Below are 16,997 nucleotides of genomic sequence, written 5' to 3' on the forward strand. Positions count from 1 at the left end.
TATTTGTTCCATTTTACAGATGTTTTGTTTTTGTTATTCATTATGTCAGTAGTGTTTAAATACAAATGTACATGTATTCCATCAAAATGTTGATACAGTTACTGTAATGAACGGTGCTAGGAACATTACACGTTATTAGCTCATCTGTCACGAAGTGACAGGGTGAGCTTTTGTGATCACCCTTCGTCCGTTCGTCCACAATTTCCTTGTGGACACAATAGAGACCACATTTTGTATTTGATTATTATCAAACTTGCACATAACTTGTAGGGGCATAATATCTCGGTTCCTTTTGAAAACTGGCCAGATCCAATCATGGGTTCCAGAGTTATGGCCCCTTAAAGGGCCAAAAATTGCCATTTTTGGCTTGTGAACACGATAGAGACCACATCTTGCAAACAACTTTAATAAAACTTGCACACAATTTGTATTGGCATAATATCTCAGTTCCTTTTGAAAACTGGCCAGATCCCATCATGGGTTCCAGAGTTATGGCCCCTTAAAGGGCCAAAATTTGCTATTTTTGGCTGGTGAACACGATAGAGACCACATTTTGCGATCAGCTTAAAAAATAAAACTTGCACACAACTTGTATTGGCATAATATCTTGGTCCCTTTTGAAAACTGGCCAGATCCCATCATGGGTTGCAGAGTTACGGCCTCTTAAAGGGCCAAAATTTGCTATTTTTGGCTTGTCAACATGATAGAGACAACATTTAGCAATCGACTATAATCAAATTTGCACACAACTTGTATTGGCATAATATCCTGGTTCCTTTCGGAAACTGGCCAGATCCCATCATCATAGGGTTCCAGAGTTATGGTCCCTTAAAGGGCCAAAATTTGCTATTTTGGCTTTTGCAGCCATATAGAAACTTCATTTACGGTTTGATTTGATACAAACTTGCAAAATATCTTCAACAACAATAAATCTTGGATCCCATGATGAATCTGTCAGATCCAATCTTAGGTTTTGGAGTTACAGCCCCTGATTGACCCCTGAAAGAGTCAAAATTTGGTAAGTTTTACCTTGTGAACACGATAGAAGTGACATTTTATATTTGATTTTAACCACACTTACACGCAACTTAAGTCACAATAAGATCTCGGTTCCTTTTGAAAAGTGGCTAGATTCCATCATGGGTTCTAGAGTTACTGCCCCTGAAAATGGCAAAATTTTCTATTTTGGCCCTTTCAGCCATATAGAGGTTTCATTTATGCTTTGATTTGATACAAACTTACACAGAATTATCGAAACTGGGTCATGTCAGGTCAAAAACTAGGTCATCAGGTCAAATCAAAGGAAAAGCTTGTTAACAACCTAGAGACCATATTTATGACCCTATCTTCATGAAACTTGGTCAGAATGTTTATCTTGATAATTTCTATGCCATATATGAAACTGGGTCATATAGGTTCAGAAACTAGGTCATAAGGTCAAATCAAAGGAAAAGCTTGTTAATACTCTTCAGGCCACATTTATGACCCTATCTTCATGAAACTTGGTCAGAATGTTTATCTTGATGTTTCCTAGGCCAAGTTTGAAACTGGGTCATACGGGGTCAAAAACTATTTTTTTTGTTTTTTTTGTTTTGGGTTTAACGCAGTTTTTCAACAGTATTTCAGTCATATAACGGTGGGCAGTTAACCTAACCAGTGTTCCTGGATTCTGTACCAGTACAAACCTGTTCTCTGCAAGTAACTGCCAACTTCTCCACATGAATCATCAGAGGTGGAGGACGAATGATTTCAGACACAATGTCTTTTATCAAATCGTCACGGAGAACATACGCCCAGCCCGGGAATCGAACTTGCGACCCCACGATCCATAGACCAATGCTCTCCCTACTGAGCTATGCAAGCGGGCTGGGTCAAAAACTAGGTCACCCAGTCAAATCAAAGGAAAAAGCTTGTTAACACTCTGGTTCATTTGATGTGCATGAAACTTGGTCAAAATGTTTGTCTGCCTGAAATATTGTATGAATTTTTACCGGTATCTGGGTCATGTGGGGCCAAAAACTAGGTCACCAGGTCAAAGAATAAGCTTGTTTACACCCTAGGGGGCACATTTTTATTCTATCTTCATAAAATTTGGTCAGAATGTTTATCGTGAAGTCTTGGATGATTTTAAATTTGGGTCCCATGGGGTCAAAAACTAGGTCACTAGGTCAAATCATAGGAAAAGCTTGTATACACTCTAGAGTCCACTTTCTTGCTCCAATCTTCCTGAAACTTTGTCAGAATATTTGTTTTCATGAAATTTTGGACAAGTTCGAATCTGGGTCATGTGGGGTAAAAAACTAGGTAACTAGGTCAAATCAAAGAAAATGCTTGTTTACACTGAAGAGGCCATGTTTTTTGGTCCAGTCTTAAATGAAAATTTGGTCAGAATATGTCTCCATGAAATCACTAGGTAAAGCATGTTTACACTGTTATGGTGTGTTACACAGGTGAGTGACCTAGGGCCATCTTGGCCCTCTTGTTTTTAGATCAAAGGTTCACTTTGAACAGCATGTTACACTTTACTATTGATTATTCTCTGCACCTAATTCATAGATGTGTCACTCAGTTTGCATGCCTGTATCGGATTGACAGCAGTCGGAATATTGGCAGGTAGACGCTATGTCTGCTCGATATATAAATATCACCCACACCATTTTTTCCTAACGATTAGGCTAGGCGTAGTGTTATGTGTGTAAGATATGATTAAAAATCCACTTAGTCAGTACCTTACCATTCATATATGTTAAACACATCAAAAACAACAAAGGTCAAGTATTGGCCAGATGTCGTAAGAGATGCAACTTAAATGTAATAAATGTAAGCTGTTTGGTATGGGGATTTCAAAATGTTTTTTTTCTTTTGTCAATAACAGTGAACTGCGTGAAAGGAGTATCCCCAGTGACGGATAGACGGTTTGATACCTGATCTATATCGGACCTAGACATGATATTGGTCCGACTTAAAACCAGTGAGCAAAACTATAATGGTCTGACATCAGTTTACAATATCTGTCCTATATAAAAGAGATATTGGTCCAAGGATGGTTAGATATGAACTGGATTAGATAACACTTTTATAAAGTACTGAAACGTTTTCAAAATGGAACAGAAATTAAAGACCTTCATTTTGGAAATTTGTATAGAAATGTTTTATTTTTTTGAAAAATATATTATGTACTAGTAAATCAAACAATAATTTGTTTCTAAATGCTTAAAAGCATCAAGTTCAGTTAAACGGTCAAAAGAATTCATGAATGCAATTACGGGCTAATACTGATGGCGGTTATGGTTTTATCGGTCACGCTAGCCTAAATATTTTTCAAAGGGCTCTGTCTTAACATACTTTTAATTCATATGTACACAGAGTATAGCTTACAGATAACAGAGCAGAGGCTAATAAATTATATGTTTCGAGAAATAATTGATGAGGAGTATGTAACAATCATATTTTTACATGCGAAGAAGGCAGTGGCTAGGTAGCCGGTTCTGTCAATGTCAAAATAGCTAATGTTAATTGATAAAATGATAAATGGTAATTGTCAAAATCTTGTACAATATGTGTTGTTCAAAGACAATTGATCATCCAGTACTTCCATTCCTTTGATTTACCCACTGAGGGCCTCGGGATTGCTGCAGCTTTGGAAAAACCATAAATTTGCCTCTAAATTTAGCATCTTTTTCCGCGTTCTGATTGGCTCTTGGTCTCAGTCTCATGTGATTTTGTACATGGTAACTCTACGAATAGAAACCGGAAACGTAAACAATTCAAATTTGGACTACATGCATAGGTTTGTGTACAGAAATAAACTTTGACCTTGACATTGACCTAGTGATCTACTTTCACATTTTTGAAGGTACTAGCTTCAAATTTGGACCACATGCATAGTTTTGTGTTCTGAAATGAAATTTGACCTCGATTTTGACCTAGTGACCTACTTTCACAATTCTTAAGCTACAGCCTTCAAATTTGGACCACATGCATAGTTTTGTGTATAGAAATGAACTTTGACCTTGTGAATGACCTAGTGACCTACTTTAACTTTTCCCAAGCTAAAGGCTTCAAATTTGAACCACATGCATAGTTTTGTGTTCTGAATTGAAATTTGACATTGATTTTTACCTAGTACATACTTTTACATTTCTCAAGCTACAGCTTTCAAATTTGAAGCACATGCATAGTTTTGTGTACAGAAATGAACTTTGACCTTGACATTGATTTAGTGACCTACTTTCACATTTCTCAAGCTACAGCTTCAAATTTGGACCACATGCATGGACCACTTGCACAGTTTTGTGTACCGAATGAACTTTGACCTTGATTTTGACCTTGATCTAGTCTTGAAATTTGGAACATTAAAAAATGGCTCAGTGGTGGGCGCCAAGATCACTCTGTGATCATCTCTTGTTTTTTTTTTTCAAAATTATGCCCCTTTTTCGACTTAGCAGTTTTTATGCCCCCGAAGGGAGGCATATAGTTTTTGAACCGTCTGTCGGTCTGTCGGTCTGTCCGCAATTTTCGTGTCCGGTCCATATCTTTGTCATCGATGAATGGATTTTCAAATAACTTGGCATGAATGTGTACCACAGTAAGACGACGTGCATTGCGCAAGACCCAGGTCCGTAGCTCAAAGGTCAAGGTCACACTTAGACGTTAAAGGATAGTGCATTGATGGGCGTGTCCGGTCCATATCTTTGTCATCGATGGATGGATTTTCAAATAACTTGGCATGAATGTGTACCTCAGTAAGACGACGTGCAGTGCGCAAGACCCAGGTCCGTAGCTCAAAGGTCAAGGTCACACTTAGACATTAAAGGATAGTGCATTGATGGGCGTGTCCGGTCCATATCTTTGTCATCGATGGATGGATTTTCAAATAACTTTGCATGAATGTGTACCACAGTAAGACGACGTGCAGTGCGTAAGACCCAGGTCCGTAGCTCAAAGGTCAAGGTCACACTTAGACGTTAAAGGATAGTGCATTGATGGGCGTGTCCGGTCCATATCTTTGTCATCGATGGATGGATTTTCAAATAACTTGGCATAAATGTGTACCACAGTAAGACGACATATCATGCGCAAGACCCAGGTTCATAGCTCAAAGGTCAAGGTCACGCTTAGATGTTAAAGGATTTGTCATCGATGGATGGATTTTCAAATAACTTGGCATGAATGTGTACCACAGTAAGACGACGTGTCACACGCAAGACCCAGGTCCGTAGCTCAAAGGTCAAGGTCACACTTAGATGTTAAAGATCATTTTTCATGATAGTGCATTGATGGGCGTGTCCGGTCCATATCTTTGTCATTCATGCATTGATTTTAAAATAACTATGCATGAATGTGTGACACAGTAAGATGATGTGTTGCACGCAAGACCCAGCTCTGTAGGTCAAAGGTCCTAAACTCTAACATCGGCCATAACTATTCATTCAAAGTGCCATCGGGGGCATGTGTCATCCTACGGAGACAGCTCTTGTTTGTTAAGTTTTTGTATGTAAGATGGTATCACAGTATCTGCTAATAGGAATGGATTGAAACTTCACACACTTGTTCACTGTCATGATCTGACATGCATTGTGTAGGTCCCATAACTCTACTTTGCATTTTTACAAAATTATGCCCCTTTTCAGGGATCATCCTAGGTCAAAATTTTAGGGAGAAGTGACTTCTCCCTCCACAGAATTTAGAGAGAAATCGAGGAATTTAAAGAGAAGTTTCGGCATAGTATTCAGTTTCCCGTCTATATATCCAATTTCCATGGGTCTTTCTATAATTTATAAACAGTAATTATTTAAGGAAATTGAATATTGCATTATTATTATCATGAATTTCTAAATAAAGTAAAAACTGAGCTATGAAAAAGTCGCCTTTAAATTTTTGTCCGAAATTTACATGTCCAAAACTCGTAAATTTATCAGGTGCACGATCGAAACGCCATGACTTTTCATTCATGTTTCGATTCTCGTGCTTTAATAATGTTGCCGGATTCTTGCATCAACTTGTTCAGATTTATACATTTAACTGATTAATTTATTAATCTTTTCGAAAGTAATACCAAACTTGTAGATATTTGCGATCTTTTTACAATATTTTGTACGGCAGTTCAGACGCCCGCAGAATCGGTTTTTATCCACAGCGCCCGGGCAATTCATTTACAGAAATTGGCCATATTTGAAATAATTTTTGAAGTAATTTTTAATAAAATCAAGAAATTATATACAATTGATGCATAAGATCATGCACTTTATCAGCTTTTTACACGGCGATTTGAAAAATTCCAAATTGGCAGTGGCTTATGATATTATTGATTAACTACAGTGGGATATTAACGCTATGATTGGCTGAATTTTGACAGGCGAGCAGGCAGGGTTGACAGTGGATTTATCGGTAATTAAATCTAGAATATGCATCAAGTTTTACAACTTAAAGTAAACAGATTACAACACTGAAAAACTCGGCGATTTGGATTTCGCCCGGAGACGATAATTAGGCCAAGTGGCTGACTTTACAGCGACGATATCGCTCAAATCGCCTTGTAGGATGATCCCTGCTTTTTGGATTTGGCAGTTTTTGGTTAAGTTTTTGTATGTAAGCTGGTATCTCAGTACCCACTAACGGGAATGGATTGAAACTTCACACACTAAATGTACACTGTCATGATCTGACGTGATGCTTAGGTTACATAACTCTACTTTGTTTTTTTACAAAATTATGTCCCTTTTTTGACTTAGCAGTTTTTATGCCCCCGAAGGGAGGCATATAGTTTTTGAACCGTCTGTCGGTCTGTCAGTCTGTCGGTCTGTCAGTCTGTCGGTCTGTCAGTCTGTCAGTCTGTCCGCAATTTTCGTGTCTGGTCCATATCTTTGTCATCGATGGATGGATTTTCAAATAACTTGGCATGAATATGTACCACAGTAAGACGACGTGTTGCACGCAAGACCCAGGTCCGTAGCTCAAAGGTCAAGGTCACACTTAGACATTAAAGGATAGTGCATTGATGGGCGTGTCCGGTCCATATCTTTGTCATCGATGGATGGATTTTCAAATAACTTGGCATGAATTTGTACCACAGTAAGACGACGTGTGTGTCGCGCGCAAGACCCAGGTCCGTAGCTCAAAAGTCAAGGTCACACTTAGACTTTAAAGTATAGTGCATTGATGGGCGTGTCCGGTCCATATCTTTGTCATCGATGGATGGATTTTCAAATAACTTGGCATGAATGTGTACCACAGTAAGACGACGTGTCGTGCGCAAGACCCAGGTCCGTAGCTCAAAGGTCAAGGTTGCACTTAGACGTTAAAGGTTAGTGCATTGATGGGCGTGTCCGGTCCATATCTTTGTCATCCGTGGATGGATTTTCAAATAACTTGGCATGAATGTGTACCACAGTAAGACGACGTGTTGTGCGCAAGACCCAGGTCCGTAGCTCAAAGGTCAAGGTCACACTTAGACATTTAAGGTCATTTTTCATGATAGTGCATTGATGGGCGTATCCAGTCCATATCTTTGTCATTCATGCATGGATTTTAAAATAACTACGCATGAATGTGTGACACAGTAAGATGACGTGTCGCGCGCAAGACCCAGCTCCGTAGGTCGAAGGTCCTAAACTCTAACATCGGCCATAACTATTCATTCAAAGTGCCATCGGGGGCATGTGTCATCCTATGGAGACAGCTCTTGTTGTATGTAAGCTGGTAGCTCAGTACTCACTAATTGGAATTCATAATTTTAACATGTTTAAAACTATTGTGGAATGATATTTATTTAACTTGGGTATTGATTACATTTTACTTGGACTTTATCATAGGCTCCCTGTGTAAAATCTAAAACTTTTAGCTAAAATAAACTTATTAAATCGATATAATATTTCAATGTAACTTTGTAAGTTTTGTTGTTTGTAGCATCATTTGGGCATGTGCAGTGAAAAATCTTAATTTGATTTCTAAATAGTGTGCTATTTATTTCTAAAGTCACTATACGTTCATTGAAAATATACTTTGTTATACCCAAGTGGAAAGTGGCAGGTGCTCGAAAATGCAGCTCTCTGATTGGTCAATTAGAACCCCTAATGTACTGTGATGTCATGATAAAGTTATGAATGGATTGAAACTTCACACAATTGTCAATTGTCATGAACTGATACGCATTTTACAGTTTCCATAAACCTGTTTTTGCAGTTTTACAGAAGTATTCCCCTGTTTCAACTTTTATTTTCATTCAACTGACAAGGCTGTTGAATAGTCGGGTGTTGCTGTCCTCGAACAGCTCTTGTTGTTACAGCAATACATTTCGCTCACTTAATCCTTACAGCATACCACCATACGTCCTCCCCCCTGATGATACCTGCTGCAAAAGTATGAAGGGGATTTTGTAACATTCTGTCTTTTTCAGTGAAGGGAATTTTGATATACACTCAACCAGCCGCTGCAATAGGTTGCACAGTAACAACTCAGGGTCCATGCTTTTAGGCGATATGAGCAAAGTGGTCGCTTTTTTTTTCATGACCGCACTTTTTGTACAGAAAAGCAAAAAACAATTTGCCCTAAAATCCGGTGCCCAAGGCTGTTACCATTCATGTGTAAATTGTATCTATCCACTTCTAATCAGCTTGTAAAAACATTACATAATCAGTTAGGGAAAACCATGAACTTCACCTGTCACTAAAGTATGCTCCGCCTATCACTGAATACCATTATGATGATTTTTATTGGTGGAAAACTTTGGAAACACCAATCAAACGTGGCAAAACAAAATGGCCTTTAATTGATTTGCACAGATAAAAATTGTGTGCATCACGTGTGAAAACAAGGTTACATTCTACCAATTCAATTCCTTATTTATTATGTCTCCCACCACACAGTGGTGTGAGAGACATATTGATTTACTCCGGTCTGTGTGTCTGTCTGTCACAAAGCTTGTCCGCACTCTTAGTCGAACATTTCTCATCCGATCTTCACCAAACTTCAACAAAATGTGTCTGCCAATAAGTGCTCGGCCAAGTTCGATAACTAGCCAAATCGGCCTAGGCACTTTGGAATTATGGCCTTTGAATTACCGAAAAATGCTCATTTTTTAGACGCATTCCTGGAGCCAAAAAGACCCCTATACTACTCATGAGTAGTATAGGGTTCCTTTTGGCATGAGTAGTATAGGGGTCCTTTTGGCTCCAGGAATGTGCATGCAGTCTGAGTAGTATAGGAGTCCTTTTGACTTGATGAATGTGCATGCGCTCTAGTAGGGCAAGTTCGATAATGAGCCAAATCGGTCCAGGCACTTCGGAGTTATGGCCCTTGAATTACCAAAAATCGGCCTTTTTACTCATGTCCGTGCTCTAAGTCGAACATTTCTCATCCGATCATCACCAAACTTTAACAAAACGTGTTTGACCATAGGTCCTCGGCCAAGTTCGATAACTAGCCAAATCTGCCCAGGCACTTTGGAATTATGGCCCTTGAATTACCGAAAATTGGCCGTTTTATTGTCGTCCGCACTATAAGTCCAACATTTCTCACCCGATCTTCACCAAACTTAAACCAAATGTTTTTTACCATAACTCCTCGACCAGGTTCATAAACTAGCCAAATCGCCCGAGGCGCTCCAGAATTATGGCCCTTGAATTACCCAAAATCGGCCTTTTTACTCTTCAAAGGTATATTTGTAGTGATTGTTTGTTTGTTTTGGGTTTAACACCGTTTTTCAACAGTATTTCAGTTATATAACGGCGGGCAGTTAACCTAACCAGTGTTCCTGGATTCTGTACCAGTACAAACCTGTTCTCCGCAAGTAACTGCCAACTTCCCCACATGAATCAGAGGTGGAGGACTAATGATTTCAGACACAATGTCGTTTATCAAATAGTCACGGAGAACATACGCCCCGCCCGAGGATCGAACTCGCGACCCCACGATCCGTAGACCAACGCTCTTACCTACTGAGCTAAGCGGGCGGGCTGTATATTTGTAGTGAGTAAACAGTATATAAAGACTGACTTGCTATTTAGATGATTAGGCAGTTGTGGGAGACATGCGCTTTTCTCAAAAGCAACTCTAGTTTCATATTAATAACAAAACATTCAGACCTCATTTTCAGCACTTTAGAGCATTTCAATGATATGAAAACCATATATGGTCATTTAGTATAACATGTCTTCCTATCAAAAATAGAAAAATATTGACATGTTATGTTGTATATAAGAAAAATAATCTGTTCTAAGAAACATCACCCTCTAAAAATGCACCCATGAAAACAGCCGTTTAGCAATTACGCGTAGGTAGACATTTTTCACAAAGAATAAAACTTATTCCAGGAAATTCACAATGAAAATGGTCTAGATCTTTTCTCAATACAATAAGCAATAAAAGGGGTCATGACACACAAGCCAAAACAACAAATCACACCAGACTTGCCTGTTGTAATACTGATGGTGATTTAGTATAAGTACAGCTTTATTGCATATCATTTGATCATTGAGGTTATAAATCACTTATAAATAAAATGTGTTGTTTTGAAATGTTATTCTTTTATGTTGTACCATCAAAATGGTAATATATGGTGTAATTAATGACTGTTTTGACCCACAGCCTCACTACTTCCTGTTCTGAGAAAGCTTCTCCCTATTTTCACTGGAGAGAGAAGTCACTTTTCCCATTTTTTCTGGGCTAACTTGAACCCTGCAACTACCAAAAATGCTGATGCAACATGTAACTGACATGTTTGTATAGATCATTTAATTGTAATAATTTTCTTTCATTTTTTATTTCAGTCGACCAGTTGAAGATCTGTCTGGTTGTAGAATTATACTGTTTTCGTATGGGTCTGGTCTGGCTTCTTCCATGTATTCAGTGCGGGTCACTGATGACCTTTCACCCCTTTCACCTCTTCATCGATTGGTTAATAATCTCAGCGATGTAGAATTGAGGCTCGTCAGAAGAAAGAAAGTTACTGCAAAAGAATTTGATCAGTTGATGAAGCTAAGGGAGACTACACATCATAAAGGTAGAAATGTAGTTATCACGATTGTAAGAATTATGTGCATTATTAAAATAGAAAACTGGTTAATTCAGCTGGGAAAAGAACACTGAAAAGGTATAAGATGTAAAGAAAATATGTTTGCTTTACATGTTAGGTACATATTTTGATCTTACACTGAAACAAAGGAACGTCCTCTTCTTTGGTCATGTTATAGTCGATTTGGAAACATACAAGGATTGTTTTGTTCAGTCATTCAGTAGTTGAGTGATAGATCAACAGACTTGTGTTAAGGATGTGGTATATCAGGAACCGAAAGGTGAAAATTAATCAGATTTCCAGCAAATGGTATTTAATCTTTAATATAGTCATAGTGTAAATTGACTTCTTAACAACACTGTGCTTTTGTCTGTCCTTTGGTTAATCCCTCTGTTGGTAGACGCTTTGAATTCCAATCAGTGCTATGATGTATATATAGTGTTTAAATGGGATGATTGCCAGCCGTCAGTCAAGTAAAATGTTAAAGTTTTTGGGGATAGTAGGTCACAGGGCAAGGTCACTGTGACCTGGAGAATTATTGGTCCATAATGGTGAAACTGCATGGGATTATTTATAGTTACTAGGAGGCCCTGCTGCTTTTTGGATAAGGAGGTCAAAGGTTCTGAGACTGGAAATGGTTTCCCATCAGTAATTATGTCTCCCACCACACAGTGGTGTGGGAGACATATTGATTTACTTCTGTCTTTGTGTGTGTGTGTGTGTGTGTGTGTCTGTCTGTCACAAATCTTGTCTGCACTCTTAAGTCCAACATTTCTCATCTGATCTTCACCAAACTTGAACAAAATGTGTTTGCCAATGAGTCCTCGGCCCAAGTTCGATAACTAGCCAGATCAGCCAAGGCATTTTGGAATTATGGCCCTTGAATTACCGAAAAATGCTCAGGTCTGTGCTCTAAGTCCAACCTTCACCAAATTTTGAACAAAATGTGTTTGCCAATAAGTTCTCGGCTCAAGTTCGATAACTAGCCAAATTAGCCCAGACACTTCAGAATTGTAGCCCTTGAATTGCCTAAAATTGCTTAGGTCTTTTGGCTAATAGGACTCATATACAATTAATCATTAGTAGTATATGAGTCCTTTTAGCCCCAAGTCCTAATCATGTTAGATGATTAGGCAGTTGAGGTCCTGGTGCATGGTTGACTCATATACTACTATTCAGTTGATTAGGCAGTTGTGGGAGACATACGCTTTTCTCAAAAGCAGCTCTGGTTGGAGAATGTTTTGGCCTAGGAATGATAAATTCTGTTTTGTTTGGAAATAAAATTTCACCTAAGATGTGTATGTACTTGCACATACCCAATCAGTGTGCTTCCGTTTCATGGTGTAGAGAAGACAGTACGTAGTGTGGACAATTTTTATTGCAGGTTTCTCTGTTCTCTACATTCCTAGGGTGTTAGTTGTGGTTTGTTAAAACAGGCGCAGGTATTAGTTACTGCGTGCGCACTTAAAATCTAATACTTGCGCACGTAATAAGAAATATGTTACATCGCATGTATTATTATAAAAACATCTGCACACATATAGGTATAAAAAAAACTCTGCGGGCTTATCACCCGGCATGTTGGAAAGCTTACTATCGCCATCACTTATTAGCTATTACATGGGCAGATGTTTGTTAGACTAACATGTGCGTACTGAGCAATTTGTTTGTTCTTTATCGCTGCAGCTGTTTCGTCTCGAATCTGTCTTGAAAGCTAAAATTGGCTTTCGATTCGAGGAAAGGAAAAGCGGTAGTCCAGAGGAAAGCCGGGTCATCTGTTTTTATGCCCCGGAAGGGAGGCATATTAGTTTTCAACTGTCCGTCCATTCGTTCGTTCGTTCGTCACAATGTTAACTTTTTGCATGAAGGCACTTTACTCGCGAACCACTGCACCCAGGACCTTCAAACTTCACATGCTGATAGTACTTATTGAGTACACGACCCCTACTGACTTTGGGGTCACCAGGTCAAAGGTCAAGGCGCTGCGGGGGCATTTGTCACCATTAGTGACAGCTCTTGTTCATTCTGCAACCATGGCCTATTGTTATTTGATATCAATTTATACCTACCATTCTAATGAATTCAGTGTTTAAAATCATTAGAATGTCTTCATGCACGCATAAAAATATTACTACTTGGGTATATCCCAGGTTGTCTTATATAAATATATATGCCGTGTATACTGAGGATAGTGACTAGCACTATGCCCTATAGTGAAAACTTGATAATTTCCTTTTGTTGACAAACAATAATCGCCAATATCATAATAATTAAAAAGGTCAAACAAGTGAAAGTGATCTTATATTAATGTTTATAAACAAAAACTGTAAACGGATTTTAACATAAATGCGCAACAAATGTAAATGGAATATAACATAATGGAGTAAAATCAAATAATTTTCTTTTATCTATGACCCAAAATCTTTTTCAGGGAATCGGAAGCATTTATGTTACATATATAAAGGAATTTTGGCGGGAAGATGCACTTGCCTTTCATGTCACTCCTTCTGTAATGATCTAACATACGCGTATGTTATGTACTTCTCATATCGATATTATAGTTTCATGTCAGAGGAAATGTTTTTGATTTAATCCAAGAAATTAAGTTGAATAAACTTCATAGATATGCTTCCATCAGTTATTATACCGATCTAATTCGGTTCCGGCGACGTTTCTGCGGGTGCGTGTTTTAGTTATGTGGTAAGGATTTAATAATATTCAACTTGTATAATATTTATTCAAGTAAAATGACCATCTTCATTTCTTCCACTTACTTGATGAAAATAATTCATAACATATTTAAATAAAAAATCATCGAAAATATGAGAAATGGAAACTTGTATGTCCTGTCTCCTGATGTTTCTTAATATTTATCCAACAAAAGTTTTGTTTTGTACGAATGTTATTCAACAAGAAGTACATTCCGTATGTGAAACAAAACACACTAAATATGTAAGGAGATATAGAAGCAAAGATGTTTTTAAAAGTTATTTAATCAAGTATGTGAAATAACTCGCTATATTACTATAAATCCAAACAATGCAAAACTTTCTCTATGTTGCTATGGTAACACATATGAAACGAAAGTTTCGGATTTTAGTTTTAGAAATTTTCTTGATACAAATTCAAACAAACAGACATAATAGTTAGAGAATAAGCATATGTAGATTGTCAGGATACTGGTTATATGACCCAGGGAAGTGCCTACGCCTTTAGTATCTTGAACAATGGTTTGGGTCCAATCGCTAAGGTGACTATGTCTTAGACTAGCTGACAAACGATGTAGAATGTCCTTTGTTAAAACGTAAAGCTGGTGAGACCAAATATCTCAGATACAGAATTTTCCTCTGGCTACCTTGCCTAAATGATTTGTGTACCAATGATTCGTAAATGATTTCTTATTATGAGCTAGACAATTTCAGGGATCAGGCAAATCACTAAATGTTTCAAACTAACAATCTTCAATTAAAAATGATTAGCTCAAACTCCTATAGGCTGGAGACTCTATACTTGACTGGTCTTTTTGTTGAAGTTCCCGTCAGACAATGTCTTTGAATCAACAACATACGAGTCCTATCGCATAGATGCTCGGCCTCTATCCTCTCAACTCTATATGATTGCCTTGATTCCTGGATGCTCAGCGCCTATATGCTATCATATATAGCATTCAACTACCATATAGGTATATCCCCGATGCCTTGGCTGTACTTCGCCAATAATGCTGAATCGTCTATAAGCTGGAACCCTCCTACTATCTCAGTAGATTACCAAACTCTGGGTCTCTGTCTCAGCTTCCCGATGCTCAGCCTATATATGCTATCGTATATAGCATTCAACTACCCTTAAGGTAAAACTCCTATGCGCTGGCCCTATAGCTCGAAACCTTATTGAAATTCTGCAACTCTTCTTTAGTCTATAAACTTCCAAAGTCTTCTTTTTAATAATTTATCCGCCCTGACAGGGTTACTGCAATAGTCTCCTTATCAAGGTACTGGGATAAAGTATTAGCTTTGAATCCTCGATGTGTCTTCTTCAACCGCTGGATACCGAATGAGCTCTCTGTCATCCGTCTACCTATTTATACCCCAGCAGACGTGCTATTTTTAGAACTTGTTTCTGATTGGTCCAAAATTAAACATAACGTTCTACAACGAGTACTTGCTCTATCAAATATCTGGTTCCCTTTAACCTTTGTATATGATATAATGTGCGAAGCTGGGACCCAGCTATCCACATAATGAACCCAAATCAACCATAAATGACCCAAATTCTATAATTAACAGCAATTCAACAATAATTATAGCAATGATAGCATGAAAAGGGAGTCAAGCACTATCTGTGCTTATGTGTTACGTTATCAATATATTAAATATAAAAATTATTCTGACAATAGCCCCCTTCTCAAGAAAATACTTTTAGTTTTTCAAACACTTAAGGAATAATTTGTGTACAAAACAAAATCTCCTTTTCTTTTTACTATTTCTCGATTTTTACAAATCAGGTATCACTGCTTATTATTAACATACATTCACTAATATACTGACAAATCAGTATCAAAGATCAAACATCTCTAAAAGACTCAACAAATAGTATATGATCTCAAGAATATCATACAACGTTAATCTCCTGACCTTTTAATTTCCTATCATCATTCTTCATGAAAGATGTTCATTTGTTTCTCTGATTGTGAGAGTACTTGTCACCTTTTCTGTTGACATAATAATTGTTTTCACCAAAACCTCCTTTTACATGATAACTCCCGTCAGACCTACGTATAAACCCTTTTCTGAGATCATTTCTCATGTCATTTTGTCTCCATGACTTCTTATGCTCAGATTTATTTGAGCCATAGACTTTATAACCCTTATCATCTCGTCTGTTATGATCTCTATCATATATATTCTTTCTGTTATGCCAACGTGATCCTCTGTTCGCGTACTTAATAGATGACCTCTCATGATACAGGTTGAATCCTTGATCATCAAAATTGTATGACTCTAGTCTGTCATCAGATTGTCTCCAGTTTCTTTCTGTTCTATCATGATGCTTATATTCTTGCAAACCATGTCTACCGTAACTGCTCTTTGATGCCAGATCAGTCTTTACATTCTGGCATACATCACATGACCGGCAAAACCTTGTTACTTCATTTGTTATACCAGGCCAGTGAAAACTTGAGCGTATTTCATCAACTGTCTCTTTAGCTGATAAGTGTCCCCTGAATTTTGACTTATGAGCTAATATCATAACACTTCTCCTGAACTGTGTTGGGACTACTGTCTGTTTAACAACTCTGCCCTTCTTCTCCTCGAAGATCCTATATAATACGTTTTTCCTCACTTCATAATGAAACCCGAAACCTCTTTTTGTTTTCAGTTTCGCCTTATCTTTAGCATAAGTCCAAAGTTTCTGTAACGTCTCATCATCTTTCTGAGCAATTTTCATTTGCTCAACATTAAATGTTTGCTCTTTGACTTCGCAAACCTCAGAGAGTTCTGTAATACCTACATTTATTGCGTGCTGGGTTTCCGTCATCCCAGTTGCAGCAATATCTTCGCCGGATGAAGACTGTCTTTCATCTCGGGTTTTCCAGTTTATGTCTGGCTTATCTGAAACTCCATTTATATTACCGATTATCAAATCGCATATCATATTTGACACCACCATTGCCTCAATTTCACCTGTAAAATATGGTGTATCAACTTGTATCTTTGCTGCAGGAACTGTCCTTGAACGTCCATCAATCGCAACCATAAGAAACGTCTTATCCAACATTTGATTCTCTGATATGTGACCTTTCTTGACAGCCGCCAACTCACAGCCTGTGTCTCTCAAAACCTGGACTTCTTTATCGCCTATATATCCTTTCTTTAATATCAAGTTCCTTTCACCGTTTGTTGAATCAATGGTACAGGTGCTTGCTATAACCGAAATGGATTTTCCATGTGCTAGCATAAGTCTTCCATCTTCTATGCAGTCTTTT

General features: G+C 37.9%; 1 protein-coding gene across 8 annotated transcripts in view; it reads left to right on the plus strand.

Annotated features, from left to right (window-relative positions):
* Nucleotides 1-16,997, plus strand: part of LOC123524452 (hydroxymethylglutaryl-CoA synthase 1-like) — a 369,785-nt gene that overhangs the window by 229,425 nt on the left and 123,363 nt on the right. For all 8 annotated transcript variants that reach the window (XM_053538857.1, XM_045302659.2, XM_053538854.1 and 5 more), the window contains exon 7: nt 10,770-11,002. In XM_053538857.1, coding sequence (XP_053394832.1) covers nt 10,770-11,002 — 233 coding nt within the window. The remainder of the gene's footprint in view (nt 1-10,769; nt 11,003-16,997) is intronic.

The sequence above is a fragment of the Mercenaria mercenaria genome, chromosome 3, assembly GCF_021730395.1.
Source record: "Mercenaria mercenaria strain notata chromosome 3, MADL_Memer_1, whole genome shotgun sequence".
Classification (NCBI taxonomy): Eukaryota; Metazoa; Mollusca; class Bivalvia; order Venerida; family Veneridae; genus Mercenaria; species Mercenaria mercenaria.